This window comes from Aplidium turbinatum, chromosome 17 (genome assembly GCF_918807975.1).
Source record: "Aplidium turbinatum chromosome 17, kaAplTurb1.1, whole genome shotgun sequence".
In the NCBI taxonomy this organism is placed as follows: domain Eukaryota; kingdom Metazoa; phylum Chordata; class Ascidiacea; order Aplousobranchia; family Polyclinidae; genus Aplidium; species Aplidium turbinatum.
This window is the reverse complement of record NC_137488.1, coordinates 14229163-14251737: the sequence shown is the minus strand read 5'-3', so window position 1 is coordinate 14251737 and position 22575 is coordinate 14229163. Positions and strand designations below refer to the sequence as shown.

Sequence of the window (22575 nt, the reverse complement as noted above, 5' to 3'; positions counted from 1 at the left end):
AGTGGTTCAAAGCCTCTACAATTATGCGAAATTGACAGGAGCGACCTATCAGAGACTTTCTCAGTCCGAAGATAAAGACTTATTCCGGCCATTCAAAAAATTTATCAGTGCATTGAAGTGATCACACATGAGTGTTTTTTTATTCAGTTCTGGAAAACTTGCAGATGCATGGACAAATTAGTGTATGTGTAATCGTCATTACAGTTGTGATGCTGATGACAAAGTTCAAAGCTTTTGTGCAAAACTACATTTGTAAAGGAGAGTTCAGCGTGGAAATTCATCACTTTCCTGATCTAAAATTAATGTATTAGCAAAACAGAAAATAGGTTATTGCTTGTATAAATCCAGAATTGGTTTGGTTTAGAATCTTTATCCTCGGACTGACAAAGCCTTGATAGGTTATTCGTGGTAGTATCGCATAATTGTAGAGACTTTTGACGCAGGGCCGGTTACCGAGATTGACAAAGTAAAGTTTTCCGGTTGTTGAAATATTCCATTCACTAGGTGCCGCTGAATGGAGAACAGTTCTGAAATGCGTTGCTCAAGCGCACACCCCGAGAGTCTAACCAGCGCAGCTTCGTCCAGGAAGCCGCGCTAACCAACTGAGTTATCGGGGACTTGCTCTCTCCAGAATTGGTTTTGTTCCTGTAAACTATTGGTAAATTTATCATTGCTGCGCGTTTCGTTTCGCATTTAAGTGCGTTTCGGAGGGTTCGTGAGCGACGAAAGAGGCGGACTGGCAAGTCCAGGTCTTTGAAGACTTTGAAACGCATTTAAGACCACAAAAATCCGAACCTTGCCGGCTGCAAAACTGCCAACTACGGAACGACAACATGTGTACCACCAAGAACTGTGTCTACACGATCACATGTAAAAAATGCAGGGAAAGCTACATAGGCAGCACGATCAGCCCACTCCACTCCCGCATCAAAGAACACCTTAACCCAGATAAAAGTTCGGTCTTTGATCATCAACAGTGCCACGCCGACTTTGAATTTAAAATTATTGCCAGAGAAAATGACGCGGTACAATTACGATTCAAAGAGGCCATACTCATAAGCACACAGAATCCAAAAATCAACAACCGTGCCGAAAGGGAAGAACTACGCCACCTAATCTACTAACAACGGATTCAACAAAATTTCACAGCAATAGCGCCTTAACAGCACAGAAACTCAACAGCCGGCAGCCTCAAGCTAAACCAAAGAGCCACATTGAAGAACCACTCACTAGGGAACTGTGTTCCGAAAGCAAGTGTAATTCGATATTGTCACAACGTACTCGCAGCATCAGGCTAAAACAGATCGTTAAAATCTACACTGTGAAGTAAGCAACGATCATGCTGCTAAAAGCGAAACTCAATCAATTGCATATGTGTGGTACTGTGACCCCTCCAGCATTCAACCGGAGAGTTGATTCTACTTTGAAATTTATTTGGTTATTACGGATTCGGAAGAAAAAAAGAGTAATGACAGGGGTGGGAATCGAAATATATTCCCTAGCCTTGACCCACTAGACCACGATGGCTGCGGCGGAACGTTCCCTGATTTCACTTTCTATCAGAATTGTTTGCGTGTTTTCTGTTTCATATGTAACTTTTTAATTGGTCCAATGATTCATTTGTCCTACGAAAATTTTTCGTTTAACTTGCCTCTCTCATTAAACCGACAGGGCGCCACCTGTTGAAGCTTACCGATAACACAATCTTCCCCCAGATGGTGCGATCACCGAAACAACCAAATTTTTATTGCTCATGAAAATTCACAAAAAAGTGATAATTCAATTCAGCTTCAGGGTATAGTGATTCCCAATTGTGTGCACAATATCTTGCAACGTTTCAAGAATTTCCACGGTAAGTTCCAGCCAGTAAAGCAGCCGTTTTTATTGCATTAACCTAGTCTGAAGATGTTAAATCAGTGTGTAGGACCGACTTACTGGCAGGGGTAGACAAATTAAGACACCATTCTTCGAATTAGTGGTCAGGTGAGGCTAAACAACTGCCCCGCCAAGTGGCAACGCTACCACTGCATTCAATTTTTGTTTTATCACTAACGTTGAAATGATATAAACTATAGCACAATACTGTTGTATATGATTTCTTGCGTTCTTCCAGTGACTGCCGACTACCCCCAGGCAGCAAAATACGTCATTTTAACATTGCTTTAATGTCTGCAGAAGTTGAACAATGATCGATTTTGAAGTCTGGGTAGACGACTAAAGTCATTCTTGCTGACTGACTTAACGTCGGAAATAAAATTTTGTGATAAGAACGCAAGAAATTAGGTTAGAATTAAATGCTTGATGAACAGTCTCATTCTGAATTACAGTATATGCTTCTAGTTGATAAAACGTGCATATTGACGCTCTTGGTTTACGCCAATTGAGCACTTTACTGGAGGCACCTTGCTATGCATTGCGCAAAGCTCACTGCTTGCAGTTTGAGCACTTTGGCAAGGTTGGCAGTAGTACCATTTTTGGTTACTGATAAGGTACCACAAATGGGAAAATGTCACATGGAGGTATATATATCTCCATGGCCATTATTCCAGTGTAACTACTGCACTGATGAGACCGGGAGGTCGAAACGGTGTGCACTGTCTGCAGTTAAAAGTTAGTTTCTGTACCACGCGAAAACGGGAATCACCATTAGTGACCAAACGGCTTCATATGTACGTAGATAGATTGGCTGCAAACCCGCATAAACAGTAATTAAAAGCTTCAAACAAAATCAAGCAAGCGAACTAAACGTTTTGCTTCAAATCCGACGTTAAAAATAGCAGAATTGAAGCAAAAAGATTGCTTTGGCTTCTTGCTGGATGTAAGCAAAGCAACTAGACTTCATTTCATTGCTCCAAAATCGGATGGCACATTTGCTAACAGTTTCTACTGCTCTTCAGTCAGAATGCGAGCGGTAACAAATTTGTTAAAATGTCTTTTTCATTGCTCGTTGTTGCTGGTTTTTCTGTTCGCTCGTTTTCGGGGGGATCGACGAGGTGATGGCGTGCCTTTGTCTGCGAGGTAAAATTACATTTAGATATTGTTTCGAAACTGCTGTAAGACTGTAGGTGATCACTTGGCACTACAACACAGTAAAGAGTATCGAACTGTTCGCTTTGATGCTTCTCTGAGAACGGTTGATTGAATTTCGCATCGCTGCAGTAGCGAGTTGCCATATAAACTACGCAATACGCATGTTCGATTTTATTATTGTGCGGACTAGGGATTGCTAGAAGTCCTAGCAAATCCTGGTCCAGACTCATCATCCCAGCTGCTTTCACACAAGAAATATTACATCCAGCACCATTTTAAAAGTCTCTCATATCGTCGCAAACAAAATGACAAAATCAAACCAGGGCCGCGCGGTGCAGCAAGACTGACCTTCACAGCTAAAATTCAAGTAAACAACTTAAATTTTCAGTTGCAAAATTATAGCACAAACTTCACATCGCGACCAGAAAGGTATATATGTGTACAAAATTACTTTTTAGCAAATTGCAAGAGCATTGTATTGTGTTCGCCGAGTTTGCGTGAGGCATTTGCTCTCGGTTAAGAACAAGGTATCCTTTTTAATTAGAAAAACACCTTCAACTCACTCATCGCTTTTAGTGTCTGTTCGGGAATCCAACTGTAATCAACAGGCCCATTCGTTGTTCCAGTTTCAAGTCCTCCTTGAGAAACGTTGTTACTTGGCTTCGCCCTTTTCCTGATCCTTTTGCCCTTTCCACCCATGCCGTAGTAAATGCCAACCACGCTTAGCGCTGCTAAGGCTGCCAACATCAAGTACATGAAAAATCTGAAGAATATTTACGCTTATTAACAAACTATTGTCTTAATTTTATAATAGAGTGCTAATTGCTTCAGTCAGAGCAGTACAGTTGAGGTAGAAATTGCTACAAAACAAGTTTTTAACATTTTGAATAGTTACAATATCATTGTATAATGTAGAATTGTACTCAACAAATTGAAGATAGATTTCACAAAATTCCTTCTCTTTATACTACTTTGTTGGAAAGACTTTGTGCAGTAGACTTCCACCTATCGCGGTTTCTTTTGTGCATTGCTCAAAAAACGTTCATATCTTTGTTGATATGTTTGAAAAAAAAAGTGAAATTTTGCCACGTCGTCGAACTTACGTTTCCGCATCAACGCCTTCTTCGTTCTCTAACACTTGGATGGTTTGGTTGAAGACAGCATCTCTATACATGTTGTCTTCCTGTGGCAAAAGAATTAAGATGATTGCTACAAGTAAAATAATATTATTCCAACATTGCGAAAGTCGATTTTGATTCTTTTCTGTGGTATTTCTATAAACATAGTGGACTCGAACAGGTGAAAAGATCTCAGCAAGTACGATATTGCACCTTACTAGTTGAATCAATTTCGGTAAATTTAGCTTACAGTTTTTTTACAACTTCGCCGACTCTACACAGGAGTCGGATAAGAAAGGTTGAGATAGTTATGAGTGAAATGCAATGGAAATGCAACATAGTTGGCAAACTAGTCGATTTCAGCTAGAAAACACGGACAGATTAGCAGGCTTGATAGGAATGAATCCGATTCGTTTCAACCGGCAGATGGGAATGCATATAAATCAAAATTGGAACAAATGAGCCCTGAGTGCGGCTCGCTTTTGATTCGTCAGCTGATGTGTTTATGAAGTCATTCAGTGTTTATTGATCAGGAAATGAAACAGCAGGCAAGTATCCCAGATAGCAAAGCAATCGTTTTTTATGTTGGTTCAACGTCTATAAACGTTTGGGATTGTGCCCATTGTGGTCAGTGATGCGTTGTAGTTTTATGCGCTTTTGAAGGCAACGATTGGGAGAAATGACATTTCAATGAAGAAAAAGTGAATCACAGTTACCGTGTCTTTATAGTTGACGTTAATGAATAGTCCAAATGATCTTCCACCGGACAATTCTCCAGGTAAAATATCGTATTTGAAAGAACCTTCATAGCCCGCGTCTATCATCTTGTTTGGACTTATCACTGTAAACTTTAAAGCAAAAACGACATTACTTCAGTAGAATATTATTCTAACTATTACTTTATCAAATACACAACAAAGCAACATCAAATGCACTCAAAAAGTGGATGATATTGGAAAGTTAAAATATTATAAAACGGTGATGCATGAACAGATTTGCTTGTGTGAATAAGAAATCAGGTAGCCTAGTTCCAAAAGTGTTCATCCAATGATGGAGCAACTCACATTCTGAATAACGTAGTTAAAGTCCTGTGGGTATCTGAAAGAGCCGTCAATGCTTGTTATAATGAAGTTGCTTGACCCTCGGTTGGCAAAATGAATGTAGGCACTTAGCTTTTTCCCAGCAATGAGAGATGCTGTAGAAGGAAATTAATGACAAATTCAATGAATCAAGCACACATTTAACTGGTACTAACTGTATATGGACTGTTCTACAGTATATAATTATTCTAATATAGCTTTCAAAAAGGCCACACAAACTGATAAACAGTAATCTGTGGATTACAAAAAATAGTTTTTAGTACTGACTATATTTTCAAATCCGACAGACTCACGTCTATTAACAAAAGTCAAAATCTTTAACTGAAATAAAACAAAGCTTGCAGCAAAATCCAAAGACAATAAAAACTCTTCAATAAAGCAACTATCAAATTTAATATATAACTCACGCTCTGCGCCAGCTTGAAAGAGAACAGCGGTTTCTGCATCTTTGTGAGCAGTAATGACTTCTGCCTCTTCTTCATCAGTCTAAAACAAATAAGTGCGACACTTAACAAAACTAAATGCCATTTAAACTTCATTAAAACCTCATTAAAGCATTAACAATAAGGATGGAGTGGATCGATTAAAATTCCACATTGGTAATAATACATCCATTGATGTGCATGGCATTGTGTCAATTCACTTAAAATTAGTCAAAAACTGCATATAAACATTAAGATAACAGGGAAAGTTGCATATAGCAATGCAAGGGCTAGACAATCTTTACCATGAAACAACAAAATGTAACAGTGACACTTTTATGGTTTGTAAGAATAAACTTAAAATTTAAGCTTTCGTTTACACATGTAACAGCATTGGTATATAGTTTATTATATTTAATATTCACTATATATAATATAATTTGCTCTGCTTGGATTTTTTTGCATAGCATTGAGCACTTTTTATAGTGTTTATAGGATTTATTGTTTTATATATATATGTTTGAACATAAGGCCTATAAGCTAAGTCCTGTCAGTTACGACTGCAGAGAAGTTGTTAAATGGCCTCTGAAACTACTGCGCATGTAGGCCATGTTTGGTCGCCAGCTTCCACTCCATTAGTAGTTCAAACTTTTTTCTCTTCATTCACAATTTTTTTCTACAAACAAGGCAAAGTCTCACATGCCGATCTGAAATATGCTGAGAAAAGTTTTGCAAAAAGGCTGAGCGTCCACCCATAAAAACTCAAAGACTAGGTTACTAACTAGGTAACACTACTTGGGAAGCAGTGCATTTAATCTCAACTGCAAATACTTTTTAGGCCCTATTTGTATAGTTCTTGCTTAAGTGGCCATCCAAAAACACATTAATTAACGGATTTACATAATATTCGATTAACGAAAACACAATTTTTTTATTTAGGCTGCCAGGTGCGAAAATCTGGCTGGCGAGAAGAAGCTGTGGTAGGCCATGCTTGGTCACCGAATACATAAAGGAGTTCAGATGCCTGGACATTGGACATATTTACAAAGAAGTAGTCAAGAATGTTAAAAATTCAACATTACTGCTGAAGGGGCAGCCGAATCCGCTTCTATTTCTTCCTCAACAACTCCTTCATCGTCTTCATCTTCTACTTCGCCTTCATCATCTTCATCCATTATAACTTCATCTTCAACTGCATCTTCAGCAGCTGATGCAAAACCTTCACATATTTTTAAACATTGATCAATTAATCCCAGCGTGAGGTTGTAACAAGCTATATCATACTTGTATTTACTGCAAGCACCAGCATACAATACTATGCATCACTCCCAACTCTTTGCAATGCACCAAGTTTAGAAAAAAAAATAAAGCTCAGCCAAGCACACTACTAAACCTAGCCTAAATCACCTAATGCCGAATATTGAACAGAAATCAAACTTTGTGCAATTCCAGTTCATGACATGACCTGAAGGGTGAACCCACATTTCATGATTTAAATGTGTCAGTAAATAGCAATGGGAAAATGATAGGCATTGCAAACACTGGATTGGCCTGACAAGTTCATATATAATAGATTTGCAGCAATTATTGCAAGACACGACTCACCTTTATGGTTGAGGAAGGTAATGGTTGGAGTGATCAATAATAATATGAAGACAAAATGTGATGCTAATTTAAACATGATTGTAAACTAAATAGAAATTCCTACATATAAATCTGCACAAATTTACAAAACAAAAGTTGGTTACCACAATACACTGCAAGGAGCTTTCATGTATTTTCAAACTGACAACAAACCACCAAGGTAACTGTGTGAAGAAATTCATTGTTTAAAGTTATCACATAAAGATGTATGATTAGACTAAAATCAATATTGAAAATTCCATGTAAACATATTATCTAGTTCAACATTACGAAAAACAAGATCATTTAAGTATAATAAAAAAATTCACCGCAAAGCTAAAAATAAATATATATACCATACATGTATTTTAAAGATTGTGTTATGATTTATGTGAGATCAATATAATAACAAATGGCCACTGCAGACATGAAACTGATCTGGCACAGGTATTGGTATGATCAAGTGAACATTTATAAGATGTGTTTAATTTGACAAAATCTGTTAATTATTTTAACCAAACTTCACGTACAATGATTCTATTTGCAGTAAATGGCGAAAACATTCATTGCACAAACATTGATCTAACTTATGGACAATGTACACCAATACAACATCTAGACAATTATTTAAATTTGTAGAACACTTACAACATCTGAACAACGTCACAAAAGAAAAGTCTTTTCTATTGGTACACATTGCTATTTTACAACAATGCATGAACAATCAAAATATATAATAACAACAACAAAAAAGGTTCTGCAGTTACAAATCAACGTTTATCTTAAACAGTCAAATAAACAATCGTTTTTCACAATCTCAACACCACCAACTGCCAGAAACCAAGCTGTAACCAAAACAGTTTAAATAACAGACATTGCAACAAAAACAAAAAAACGTCTAGTCTTTCTTTGTGTGTTCGGGTGAAGCTGTCTCATTTTCATCTGACTTTTCTTTAGGCTGTTTTTCTTCCCCGATTTTTTCATCAGAGTATCCAAACATCTTTTCGAAGTCTCCTTTGAGGAAAGCAACACCAACAGGAACAGAAATGCAAGCTGGAACGAGATAAAGAAGTGCTGGCTGCGGATGTTGGAAGATTACCATCACAACCATTGTTGTAACAAGTCCTATAAAATAGGCGATGAATGTAGAATAGAAGTAGGTCTTCTGATTTCGTTTTAAACTGATATCAAAACGAAGCATAAGAGCAATAAAGATGCCTGGAATGACAATATCTCCAAGCCCAAGCATTGAAAACTGTTTGGCAAATATTCCGTTAACAAGAACGTCTTGAGGAAAGACAACCTTAATTGGTGCATCAAAGCTCTTTGCCACAGTCACCATCACATTGGTACCAAACACCCAAAAGACATCGTAAATAAACAAGCCAGAGAGTAGAATACAGCCAGTACCTACACTACTTAACTGAAGTAATTCAACACCATTTGTAGCAAATGCAAGACCGATGATATTATTGGCAATCCAGTGTTTTTTGAAAGCATACCAGGCTGATGTAATAATACAAACAGAAAGGGCCACCAGGTCTCTTCTATCAAATGAATAATCAACTAAGCTTTCTTTCTGCTCATTTTCTCCTTCAGTTAGTTCTAGATGATAATTTTTGTTGGGAAAAAATGATGGTACATAACCTGCAATAAAAGATCCAGCAATATGCTGCATTGCAAATATTCCTAAGACAAAGAAGTAGACGCTAAGAAGCATGTTTATATATTCTTGGGAAAATATTTTGAAAAAAATATATATTCCAAATAAAACTCCACTGGCAATAAGTGGAAATTTTATGGCATCATTTTTTGTTATTGTCTCTGGCTTTTCTCCTGACAAATGTTGCTGCTCCATAAATTTAACAGAACGAAAAGCACCAAAATAGATGGGTAGCAATGCCATTAGAATCAGTGACACATATGCAACTGCTTGGCCTTCCACAGTGGCAGGAACTTTTGCTGTAGTATTTCTTGCAGCATCTCCAAATGTCTCATTGACAAATTCTTCCAACTTTTTTGATATATCTTGTTTTATATCAGAACTCATTTTTACTGAAATGAATAATTAACCACCAATATAAACTTATATAACCTATTGTATAACTAAACAAAATAGATGCTAAAATTTAACTGAGTTGGTAGGCCTACCGATATAAAACTTTTAAGTGATTTAAAATAAATTAAGATGAAAATTTTATATTTCATCCTTTTTAGTAGACAACACAACAAAGTGATCAAACTCATTTAATGCAAATCTATCAAAAGTTGCTATAAACAATCATGTATTTAGACAGGTTTCTCTAGACAATGCAGAAAAAACAATTCCTAAAAAAAAAAGTTTTCTTACAATCATCAAATCTCCAAAATGAATTATGTAAACTGGAGGAATATTGCATTACTTTTTCAGTAGCCTAACGTTGTTAAAAACAGTTAAATATAGATTGTACGAAGCTGACATGAGTTTCTTTTATCATGTTTTAACAGAACTAATCGCCAGGACTTTAAAATGAACAAATAAGTCACACTTCCTTCTCATCACACCGGTCTTTTATAACATAGTCAAGCTTTTTCGTTCTGGAAATATTTTTACACATTTCAATTAACATTCAAGCGAAACCTAATTACTTTCTAGGCTAAACCCACAAGCAATCAAATCAAGACTCAGCACCACGTCGCAGCCAACCGGCAAACGCAGTGACGTCAAATGCGTGTTTTTTTTACCACGTAGCAATACTTTTCAGATTGATGTCGCTAAAGACAACATTGTCACAATGATCCTTTTTGAGTAGAAGGAAAGTAAAAAATTTCTATCGAAGAAATCTTTGGACTGAGAAATCTTTTAACCCTTTGAGTGCCCTTGACGTTTCTCATACGTCATAAGAATGCATTATTTGTATGCCAAGGACGTATGTGATACGTCAAAATATGTAGTTAGTTGTATGCCAGGCTTTTTGTTTTTTTAAGGTGGTTGGACGTTTCTGGTACGTCCAAAGCAAATGCGAAATGCATTCTGAAGACAAATATTCACTGACAAGATACTTGATACAGATGAATTTTGCCTCCCAAGCCTATAGTCATCAGTCATAGCAGTGCCTCTCTTAGGGTATTTTGGGCCCTGTGCGGAATATGCTTTGTGGGCCCCAATGACAATGATCCAATTTAGTAGCGTAGGTAAGTATTTTGAAAGGGGAGGGGGTGTTGACGGCCGGCGGGCAAAGCCTGATGGCGTGTTCCACTAAGGCGACACCTAGTGGCGTGTGTGTGGGAGGCCTCCCCCAAAAAATTTTGAAAAATTACTTTGCATGTTGGAGAATGCTTTACGAAATACTGTACCACACGAAAGTGAAATATTGGAAGTAAATTGTAAAATTCCCCTAAATAAATGCTTTCACAATCATAGTGTGCTGAATAGTTAGAAAAAAAGAGTTTTTAGGGGAAAAGGCAAAAAAATAATGACGTCATCAATGATCATTTTTATGACGTCATAGAAACCATCGATGACGCAAAACATATCCTTGACAGTTCCAAATCTATTTTGACAAAACAACCTAAATCAGCCTTTCAAAAACGCGCCTAAATTCGTTTTTCATAAAAGTGTCAATTTTGGTAAAATACCCTTGGCACAGAGGTAAACCCAGTTAAAAAAACCTGTGGCAGTCAAAGGGTTAAGAACATAATTCTTGCGGTTTCGCATACTTATAGAGGTTTTGAATTACTGACACAAATGCAGTCAACGAGTTTGACAGAGTAAAATTTCCCGTGGTTGAAGTGTTGCAGTCTGTGAATTATTCAATCCACTATAAGTAGCCGCTGAATGGAGAACAGTTCTTGAAATGTGTTGCTCAAGCTCACACCCCGAGATATGATAACACTGCATTACGCTTTCACACACTCAATAATTTGGTACGTGATATTATTTTGGAGTTCAAGCACATAAAAACTGCTCGAGAAACTTTCAACAAAACACAATCAACTTAATTATCCATACGGTAACACTATTTAGCGACAGAACGGAAAAACGTTTCCTATTGCACCAAGATCTTGACATAGGCTACTTCTTGACAGCAATTTTGATAATTGGAAATTGATACATTTGTCTTTAAATTCAATAATGATTTGTTAACTATTTGATCTTGGTAATGAGCTGCTATGCTATTTATCTATTTTTTCCTATAGTGCAGTGGTTCCCAAAGTACAGATCGCTACCCAAACTTGTGCCACAAAGAAATGACGCAAATCTTTTAAAATGAGACTATTGCAAATTATTTTGTGAATGAACTTTGCTTTTTTTTCACTAATTTCTTTCAATTCCAACATAAACTGAATTATCATACGATAGGCCTACCGGTTTGTGGGGCTTGATTTTGTTAAACGAAATCATTGCACCGTAAAAAGTTTGATTGGTTTTTGGGTGGTTATCCTTGGACTGGAAAAGTTTCTTTGCTAGGTTCTTCCTGGTAGTTTCGTATACTTGTAGAGATTTTGATCCACTGACGAAGGCTCGGTCACTGAGTTTGGCAGACAGGGCCGGATTTAGATGATGGGGGGCCCGGGGCACTTTTAGATCGGAGGGCCCCCGTGCAAAAATTCCTCTACGTCTACAGTAGCATTAATCCAGCACTGCACAGCATTTTGCAGAAACTTTAACCGTACCTGTTACTGGCGTAGACCCTATGGTCTCGCCCTCTGCTAATTCAGCAATTTCACATAGAAGCAGTGATGCTAGAAACCTGAGATTTCTTGACTTTTACTTTTTTTTCTTGCCCCAACTTTTAATCCCGATTATGTTGGTATCGGATAATTGTGAAGTTCACAATAAACCTTTTGTCACAGCCAGTGATAAAATGCAAGAAATTTGCTGATATTTAATAGCTTGATTGACAGTTTACTATTAGCGTGCGGTTTCATTTTGTGTTTGTCAGTCATAACGCGACAGCGCTAAAATTTCATTCTGTATGCAGACAGCAAAATCCGTCATTTTTACATTGATTCAACGTCGATTTTGCTGTCTGGGTAAGGAGTCGGTCTCTGACGCGATATGAGTCCATCTTTGCTGGCAGACAATAATTAGGAAGGTAATTTGTTATTTGCGCAAATTGCTTTGTAGTGCAAAAAGTGCATGGAATACTGTTTGCACAGAAACGAAAAGACAAAATTGATAAAATTCTGTGTTCAATGCAAGAAGACTTTCAAAATAAAATGTGAACTGAGAAATTTGACCAAGAAATGGCGAAAACAGGTCAAAAACCGAGTCTTTATCACCTTTTCTACCTAAAATACACAATCACGAATATATTTTGCGAAATAAATTGATTGAAGTGATAGATAAGGCTTTTGACCAACGGCATATTTTTTCCCGTTGTTATTTGATATAAGCCGACGGAGCAATTAGCAATAAGAGAGACGTAGACGTGATGGTCTCGGCCAGTAACTCTTGCCCCCAAAAGGAAGCAGTAACAGATACGGTTAAAGGCTGAAAGGAAAAAAATAACACCAAATCACATTTTTCCACGTAGGGGGGCCCTTCAAAAGTCGAGGGGCCCGGGGCACCTGCACCCTCTTCCCCCCCTAAATCCGGGCCTGTTGGCAGGGTTAAGTTTCTGATAGTTGTTGAAGTTTTGTTGCCGGGGAAACATTTTATCCATTGGGTGCCGCTGAATGGAGAGCAATCCTGAAATAGCCTATGCTGCTCAAGCGCACACTCTGAGACTGGGAGTCGAACCAGCAATAAGTCGGGCGCTTAACCACTGAACTAACAGGACGAACCACAAGTGTGTCAGTATCTTGAATAAATCAGGGTTAGTTGATTTATGAGGTCACAAAATTATTTGGTTGCGGAACTATTTTGGAGCTTAAAAGTTTAATAAATAGCTCAGTAGAGTAGACCCAATTCCTCAGTAGACCACTTCAAATTGTTTGTTAAAAATTGACAAAATTTACTAAAAACTAACACATTGCATTGCAAGCATCATGCATTTTGAGGGATGGCTAAGAGATAATTCCTGCACGCCAGAATTTCTGAATTAGGAATTCCTTTTCATCGCAGCGATTGTGTTGCTGTGAAACCGCAATTTATGCTATAAAATGGTTTCGAACAAATTCCTGAAGGAGAACAAACTGAAGAGACAGATGAAAGCGGAACACTCAGAATATGCAAAAAATGACCTTATTTTTAATACCCAGAAGCAACTTTAAAACGACGCCGGTTTGACTCAGCAACCAATCCAGCGCTTTTACCTTCCATGCAAGTAAAGTCATAATAAAGTTTCCTAGCTTTGCCTACATTTAGCTTACAACTAGTTGTCTGTGTCTTGTCTATAGCAGCCATAGATTAAAAAAAAACAATAGCCTAGAACGCTGAAATTGTTTTTCAGACTACAGATTGTCTGTATCTTGGGTCGCGAGTTGTTTACCAAACTCAAATTTGGGTCGCATTTAAAACAAGTCTTGAAACCACTAGCCTACTGTATGGCCTTTCCTACTCGGTGCTGTTGCTGCAAACACTTTGTTTGAATGTGAAATCGGAAAATTGTCCTTGTTTTGTGTTACAGTATAAGTCCGTTTTTAAATAGAATATGGTTGTGTATTGTAGGCTACTGTAGTTTGTGTTGTGGTGTTTGTTAAATTGAGTCGTCCGCATGGCGTCAACAATTGGCACTCTTTATAGTTGTTTCAGGGATGAGGGGACGACTGATTTTTTCAACTAACTCATCTACTTGTTTAAACTATTAGGTTTAGTAGCCGTGCTTTTTTATTCATCATTACTTATGCTTCTTTGCATTCAATTGCGTTGCTTTTTCGTGTGCGTGCACGTATTGTCCAGATTCTTTGATTGACTCGGGTAGGCTACTCTTCGAATTCCAAATGAGAGCTGCAGGATTTGTATGGAACAAAAGATTTTTCTCCCCAACTATGGTCCGGTCACCGAGATTGCCCGAATAGAAGCACCGTTTGCTTCCAGGGCCAGATTTAGCTGATGGGGGGCCCGGGGCACTTTTAGATCGGGGGGGCCCGGTGCAAAAAATTTTTTCGAGCCTACGGCGCGAAACACCATCTCTACGTCTACCAGTAGCATCAGTCCAGTACTGCACAGCATTTTGCAAAAACTTTAAAGGCCAAAAGGAAAAAAATAACACAAAATCACATTTTTTTCACATAGGAGGGCCCTTCAAAAGTCGGGGGCCCGGGACAACTGCCTCCTCTGCCCCCCCTAAATCCTGGCCTGCCCCCCCCCCCCCTCCCCCACCTGGAAGGCGTGTGATGTCACGGTATTGAGAATGATGCTTTCAGTGTTTTGTGATTTCTAATTTTCTAATCAACACCAAATTAGTATGGTATAGGATCTATAATGCTCTACAACGGTTTAGTATCCATAGGCCTAGCAGTCTGCAGCTATAACTCGTGCAGTCCATGGAAACACCGCAATATCCACCGCTGTGAAAATTACACTGACCTTTTATATATAGCTAATTGTCTGCATCCAGTGATTCGTTATGCAAACCTTGAATATATCAGAAATGAAGTAAGTTTACTGTCTTAAAGTCTTACTAAAGGAAAAACCTGACTTGGCGATTTTCCACGTTCTTTGTGTTTAACATGCTACCATAAAACAATTTTGAAAAAAATTTTGCCCCATTGCGGCCTGATCACCATTTCGCGCCTGCTTTTGTCTGAGCTTTCAAAACGGGAATGGGCTTGAGCAGCGAAGCGTGCGATTATACAGTCTACGTCACCAGCGACCAGCAATCAGCTGATCGGGCAAGAGTTTTTACTGCGTGAGTTTCAAATGGCAGATCTTGTTCTTCAAACAGTAAATCAGCCTCTTTTACATAGATTTAACGTATTCAAGCCTTCAATCAATGTAAAAAAACAAGTTTTTGAAGGCAAATTCCACAAAGGCATGTGAAACGATTTCAGCTAGGCAATTCAGAAGGCGTGGAGTAATCAGGATTTTTTACATGGATTCAACGTGTCCAGGCCTTGAATCAATGTGAAAATCTTTGGAACGCAACACGTCTGAACTTTCCAACCAACGCGCGAAAATACTTTTGATATCGCTACAGCTACTGCTGTCGCTGGTGACGTATTCTCGAGCAGTTTTTCCACTTCTTGGTCATTTTGCAAAAAATAAAAAATAAATGAAACATTGGACTTTGCGCCTTGCCAGCGCCATTGAAAACAATTTTTTTTCATTAATTTTTTATGAAATGTATTCTTGAGTGTTCAGTTTACGCATTTTAATGTTTAATTCCCGTTTGAAAATTTCATTTAGTATGCCTTTAAAGCTTTTTGTCTGACACTCATCAAGATGTATGACGTCTATAACGTTACATTTTCTAAACTTTAAGTTAACTTTAAAGCATAAAAGTTAGTGACTTACCGGAATAAGAACGTTTTTTGATCAACCAAGGACAAAATTAATCAATAATAAAACTGTAATAATCTGGCAAAAAAGCAATCAACCTACGGTAGGCTATGTCTCTAAAACAAAGTTTGCCTAAGTTTAAACGAAACTAGGCTACATAAAAGGAGCGAGTTTTGCCAATACCTAACATTCAAATATCTCAGCCAGGAATTAGCAACAAGAAAACATAAAGACTCAGCTTTATTTCCGAAATATCCTCCAAAGAAAACATGATCTTATCCTTTTGCTATGCCACCGGACAGCACCATTTTACAGTAATATTCACACCTAAATTTTTGTTGAACATGCTCTCAGAAAGCACCAAATTCAAAGTAATTTTTCAAAATTTTGTGGGGAAGGTTCCCCAGACCTCCGCCGCTGGGTGTCTCGCCGCCGGCCGAGTCATATTTTAAACAGATTATCTCATTTTAATATCAAGCACGTTGTAACGTTTGCGTTTTTTTTTTTTTTTTTTTGCTTCTGATTTAATTATTAATTATACTATTTAATTGCAACAGTGCCATATTTTAAACTGATTATGCTGTTTTAGTATCAAGCACGTTTGCGTTTTGTCGCTTCTTTTATTTTTCTACACGCTTTTTGTTTTTTGTTTTGTTTTTTCATATCTTTATCCTGCATTGCGGGAAAGCGGACTTGAGCGCTATGCATCGGTGTAGGCTACGCCTTCCGACGTACACCTGACCCACGCTGCAGCCAACGGCAATGTCTGTTTCCGGTTGTCTACTCTACTCTACATATGACTTAAATTTGGCACTACCCGTTACTCGAAATCATATATTGTTATTTTGTTGTCATGGTCTGAAATAAAAGCAAACTAAACTCCGCTAACTGATTCGAGATCCTCCTGACTTAGCAACTTACCAAACCAACACTGAAAAAGAATTTGTTAACTCGTGTATTTCATCTAGGGATAAATATCATAATCTTTCAATATTTCGTTGCAACATGGACACAGTTGGTCCCTTGCTTGCCAAACTGCCATTAAATCGCGCTGCTGGTGCTGATAAAGTTTCGGCTGAACATCTTTTATGCTGATTATTCTATTCGTTTTTATGTTAGTGTACTTTTTAATATGTGTCTTAGTCATGGTAGGTACTGTACCAAATTCTTGCTTGGACACTGTCTTAGTCCCAATTGTAAAGAATTTGAATGGCGACATTCAAGATTCAGGTAACTATAGACCTATTGCTGTAGCTACAGTAATCTCAAAACTGTTCGAACGTTTTATTTTAAATCATCTATTGCCTTTTTGAATACCAGTGACAATCAATTTGGGTTTAAGTGTGGTTATAGTAGGCTACTGACATGAGTGTTTTTTTATTAAAACAAGCAGTGTCCTCTTATATCACTATCAGTCATGACACTCCTGTATATTCTGTCTTTTTGGATGTTTCAAAAGCCTTCGACAAAGTCAATCATCATTTATTGTTTAAAACGCTTATCACACGCAACGTGCCTATGTATTTTGTTTGCTTGTTGGAATACTGGTGCGGTAGCCTATAGTAAACAAACCATGCAAGTGAGGTGGGAGGTCACCTGTCCCAATCATTTCATGTGTCCAATGGAGTCAGACAAGGTGGGGCGTTAAGCCTCTTTCTTTTTGTAGTATATATTGATCAGCTTTCATACGAGCTCAATAAAACAAAAGTTGGTTGCTATGTTGGCAACTCTTGTCTAAATCATATTATGTTTGCTGATGACATTTGCTGCATCTCGCCTAGTTTGTGTGGCTTACAAAATTTGTTAGATGTTTGCCACAAGTAGGCTATGCTGTTGAACGTGAAATCAATTTCAATTCTAAAAAGTCATTTGGTATGTTATTTTCCCCAAAAAACTTTTGTCTTTCACGTGCTCCTCTGCTACATCTAGGTAAATCTGAAATTGTGTTCACAGACTCTGTAAAATACCTGGGTGTATTTATTGAGAGTTCTCTCTCACATGAAAATGATATTTCAAGGCAGGTACGCTCTCAGTACTGTGCTGCAAACAATGCAAAGTCTCATTTCGCTAAATGCTCACCCGCTGTAAAAAACATTCTATTTCGCTCTTATTGTATGCATAGGCGTAGCCAGGGGGGGGCGAAAGGGGCCATGCCCCCCCCAAATTTTCAAACTTTGGATTCCGAAGTTGAGCCCTTTGTTGAAAATATAATAAAACTTGTAGAAATTTATAACGTTTTCCAAGACATCTGGCTATTAACACCCCCAAGGACTTGTTTTAGACACACAGAAAGACACCAATAAATTTTGCAAATCGTAAATCGCGCAAGAGTTACGCGATTTACGTTTCTTTTAACTAATTTGTGGAGGCAATTTCAGAATGGCTTACTCTGATGGGTTTTTGTGTAGTTATTGAGTTTTTGTGTAGCTGAGTTTTTGGTGTTCTCTAATTTTAGCCGCGGTTTTTGTCCGTTTATCCGCTAATAAATTTCATACAAATATTACCCAAAAGTGTTTCCAGAAAGCGCTATAATCCATTATTTGAGTGTAATTTTACAAAAATTTTCCGGGGGAGCATGCCCCCGGACCCCTTAGAATACGCGTGCCTTCGGCACGCTCTAACTCCCACCACTTTTATTGCTTCCCTTGCTCAACCCACCAGGATACGTCACTGCACACCAGGTGGCGATGGCTTAAATCAAACACTTTGTCGTCCTCTTCAATTCATCAAATATTTGCCCCCCCCCAATTGCCACTGATTGTAAGTTTATTTCTTCCAGGATAAAACGATTACGTGTTGCTTACAATGATTCTTTTAGAATATTGCACAACTTGCCTCGTTATGTCAGTGCCCGTGAATATCAAGTAATGAATAATATAACAACGTTTGATGCTTTATTGAGGAAAAACATGTTTTCGTTTATCAACCGTTGCATTCACTCTTCAAATCGTTTTATATCAGACCTGATGTCATCTGATTGTTTTTATCGTTCTGAATACTTTCAATTCCTCCAACGCTCATTATATGTAAAATTGTAACAGTAGCTAGCCGATTAGTGAGCTTTTAAACCGACGGCATCCAAAGTGGCTCTCTGTGACCTTTGTGCATATGCAGTTTGTGTATTAGGCTACAGTAGAATTCGCCTATAGTGACACCCAGTAGCGTAGCCAGGAATTTTGAAAGGGGGGGTTTTGACGGCCCAGCGGCGGGAGGTCTGGGGGGCCTCCCCCAGAAAATTTTGAAAAATTACTTTGAATTTGGTGCTTTCTGAGAGCATTTTCAACAAAATGTGGGTATGAATATTTCTGTAAAATGGTGCTGTCCGGTGGCATAGCAAAAGAATAAGATCATGTTTTCTTGGGCATTTTTCGGAAATAAAGCTAAGTCTCTATGTTTTCTTGTTGCTAATTCCTGGCTGAGATGTTTGAATGTTTTGTATTGGCAAAACTCGCTCTTTTCATGCAGTTTTGTATAAAATTAGGCAATTTTAGACTGAAAGCATCATTCTCAATATCGTGACATCATACGCGTGCAAAAGGGGGGTTGCAACCCCCCTTGGCTACGCCACTGGTGACACCTGAAGGGACCGCGGAAAAAGTGTCACCATATCCGAAGTGTCACTATAGCCTGAGAGACTCAACTGTTGCGTATGCAAACGGGACTTTGCAACAGGTGTCACTATAGGCGAAGTGTCATTATAGCCAAAGTCACTATAGGCGAATTCTACTGTATTTCGTTGTTTTGTTTTGGATATGGACAACTTTGTCTGACGCAAATAAATAATAATAATAAAAAGGGCGACACTAAGTGGTAATAGATTTGTTTTGATGTCAAATCGAGCTCAGTTTGTTTTTTGTAAGAGCCTGATCAGCCCGAGGCGAGGACGATGTATGCTCTTCGGCTCTGCGTCATGTCTTGAACTGTTTGGTTTCAGACGTTTTTGTTTAGTGTCGTTGATTATCCCAAACATACATGTTTGAATACAAATTTTGTAGAGCTCGGTTGCTTGATTTCTCTAAAGCTAGGGTACGCTTTATACCGTAGCTGAGGAAATGAACCAAGGTAGGATGGGCCAGGTTAGACTAAGCGTACAGTCAGGGGCGTTGACAGGGGGGTCTAGGTGGTACTTTTGGACCCGGGCCCGGAATATTTAGAGGGCCCGGATTTAAAAGATTCCCCGCGACTTCAAACATTATCAAGATCTTAATATAATCAGATCTAAAGGAATTGCCATCAGAGGTTAAAACAGCCACTTCAGCCGTTAGATGGTAAAGTACCGGGCCCCCTTCCGGGTGTAGTGATTTCCCTAACCACGATTTTTTTTTCAAAAACACAAATTATTTTTCTTCACCCACTCTTTAATTCCGAATATATATATTTTTTGGTGGTAGCCTAATCACTTCTAGCTACTTGCAAATCATAGCCATAGGAGGTGGGCGGGCAGGGGGCAGTTGCTCCCCCGCTGAAAAAAATGTCGCAATTTGGGAAAAAATGTCAAGTTATTTGGGCAAATCAATCTTATCACAATGTTTCGATGCCTCACCAGTTAAAAAACTTTACATAATTGTTGAAATTTATGAGATACATTAATATTATCCAATGAATGTAAATGTATTATCACCGACTTTGAAAACTGTTGCATGTGGTATTGCAATCTGGGCAGAATAAGTTTCGATTCGACAACTGCAAAATAGAACACTCTGTAAAAATACAGTTGGGAAACAGAGGTAAGCTTATTACTGACATTCACTAACATGTAGGGCTGTAAGCTGCATTTCTTCATGGGTAAGATTTAAAAGCCTAGGCTACTGTGTACTGGTAACTTTACGAGGTTTTTTGTTTTTTCTCAATATCCTACTAATGTAGTTGATATAAAAATCATTTTGGCAAAAATGTCTAGTTATTTGGACAAATCAATTTTTACCATAAGTTTTCAATATTCTACCAGTTTAGTAACTTTATAGTGTTGCATTTGGTATAAAAAACATTTTGCTTTGAATGTAAAACAGAGTATTGACAATTTGAAAACTTTTATATTTGGTATTAAAATTTGGACAGAATAAGTTTCGATTCAGTATTTGCCAAAAAAGATGCAAAATAATGCTTCGACAAGCTGAGATAAGCTTATTACAGATATTCATTAGAATATCACACTAGCCTACATTCCTTCATTGGTGGAATTTTGAAACCTTGCTGGGTTCTGGTGAACTTATGAAGTTTTTGTTTTTTCTCTATATCCCACTAATGTAGTTGTTTGTAAAAATATTTGGGCAAAAATATCCAATTATTGGATAAGTCAATTTTACCATGAGTTATGCTATGCTCGCAAAACTTGACTTAAATACTACAAAGATAGCTTATCATTTTTAGATATGGTCAAACAAAATAAGCATTTGTAAAAATGTTATAAACTTTAATAAACAACAGTTGTGAGGCCACATACTGTATATATACACCACTTTTGTGAGCATTGATCCCGGCCACTAACTGTAGTTATGTACAAAGTGAAAAAGTATATTAAATGAAAACAACTTGTGAATTTTCCTGGATTTAACTTCATGTTTTTGTGAGCTTTATTTTAACTGTTTTCTGTATTGATTTTTTTTTGTATAAACTGCTGTTTGTCTTTGCCAGTCCCAGGGTTGATGTGCTCAGCTATTTACTATCTATGACACAGTATTAGAGCAACAACAATCAAATATAAAGACACACGTTATGTTGTTTTGTCATCCAATTCATGACGTTAATATATCAGGCAATGTAAACAGTGCTATTTTTGTGTCATGTTTTGGTAATGTGGTCTGTATTTTGTGGCAACGATTGAGTTTGAAGTTATTATCTGGGAGTCATTTTTCTTCAGTGCTTGTGATTTGAGTAGGCCTAGCAGCTTCATTGTGAAGTAAGATTATCTTTGTAATGATCTTCTGAAAAAACATTGACTATGATTGTATATATTGTAATATAATATCAATGTTTTTGGTATCAAAACTAGTTTTGTTCAAAGGTGGAAGTTTGATGCACATAGCATGGTAAACTGTCCAATTCGTTTCAGGCTGTAAGATTTGAAGCAGCATGGATTAAGTAATGTTACTGGTTTGATAAGTAGGCCTAAGCGGATTGTCATTTTAGTATTTTTCAATGCAAATTTACAAATATTGAGTCTTTGGACTATCTTTGAATTGAAAAGATTGAGCTACTTTTGGTCAGGCCTTTTATTGAAGTTGGGCTGGAGATTTTCATATAATCTGGTGACATGAATATTCAGCAATTATTGTTATCCAGTTATTGGTGAAGTCTCAGTTCAAATTTTTTTAAATCCAGTTAGGCCCAATATACTGTATATTTTTTGTGATACATAAGAATGTTTTAATTTGATGGTTCATTTAATTGGGACACAGGCAGGTCTATGAACGTAGATTAAAGTAAGTTCAGCAGCTTGTTTTGCTGTTGTACGTGTTTTTTTGCTTGTATTTCGTACACGGCCAGTTGATGACTCTCAGAGGTTGTGAATATTTTGTATTTTTGAAAATATATATGCAAAGACAAAATTTGGGAAAATTATTTTTGCTCCCCAAAAATGTTTTACTCTCCTACAGCTACTCTACTTTACAAAGAATTAATTTCAGTCGAAAACTCCAACAATTTTAAACATATCGACAAAGATCGTGATTGAGAGCAAGGATTTTGCGGCTTATGGAGAAATCTCTAATGCGTAATTGCACAGTTGGGGAAATTCGTGGATACAACAAATCTTTGAGAATATATAAATGATAGGCTATTCCTCTTAATTTTCTACATTGAACGGCATGTGTCATTCTCATTTTAACAGCACATCAATAAAATTTTGTACACGACCTTTATATTCATAACATTGTCGATGAAGGGGGCCCGAAAATAAATGGGTACCGGGCCCG

The 22575-nt window shown here is 37.6% G+C and overlaps 2 protein-coding genes across 2 annotated transcripts; both read right to left on the bottom strand.

Moving 5' to 3' along the window:
• Positions 1 to 1724: 1724 nt before the first annotated feature.
• Positions 1725 to 7388, bottom strand: LOC145786354 (translocon-associated protein subunit alpha-like). Its single transcript, XM_082597997.1, has 8 exons — positions 7276 to 7388; positions 6753 to 6889; positions 5656 to 5734; positions 5213 to 5343; positions 4865 to 4996; positions 4134 to 4213; positions 3594 to 3793; positions 1725 to 3011 (listed from the first exon to the last, which is right to left on the bottom strand). Exons 1-8 carry the CDS (start codon positions 7349 to 7351, stop codon positions 2938 to 2940), a joined length of 909 nt encoding a protein of 302 aa, XP_082454123.1. The 5' UTR covers positions 7352 to 7388; the 3' UTR covers positions 1725 to 2937.
• Positions 7386 to 9394, bottom strand: LOC145786353 (signal peptide peptidase-like). The gene has a single exon (XM_082597996.1). The coding sequence runs from the start codon at positions 9341 to 9343 to the stop codon at positions 8192 to 8194; it is 1152 nt and encodes a 383-aa protein (XP_082454122.1). The 5' UTR covers positions 9344 to 9394; the 3' UTR covers positions 7386 to 8191.
• Positions 9395 to 22575: the final 13181 nt, after the last annotated feature.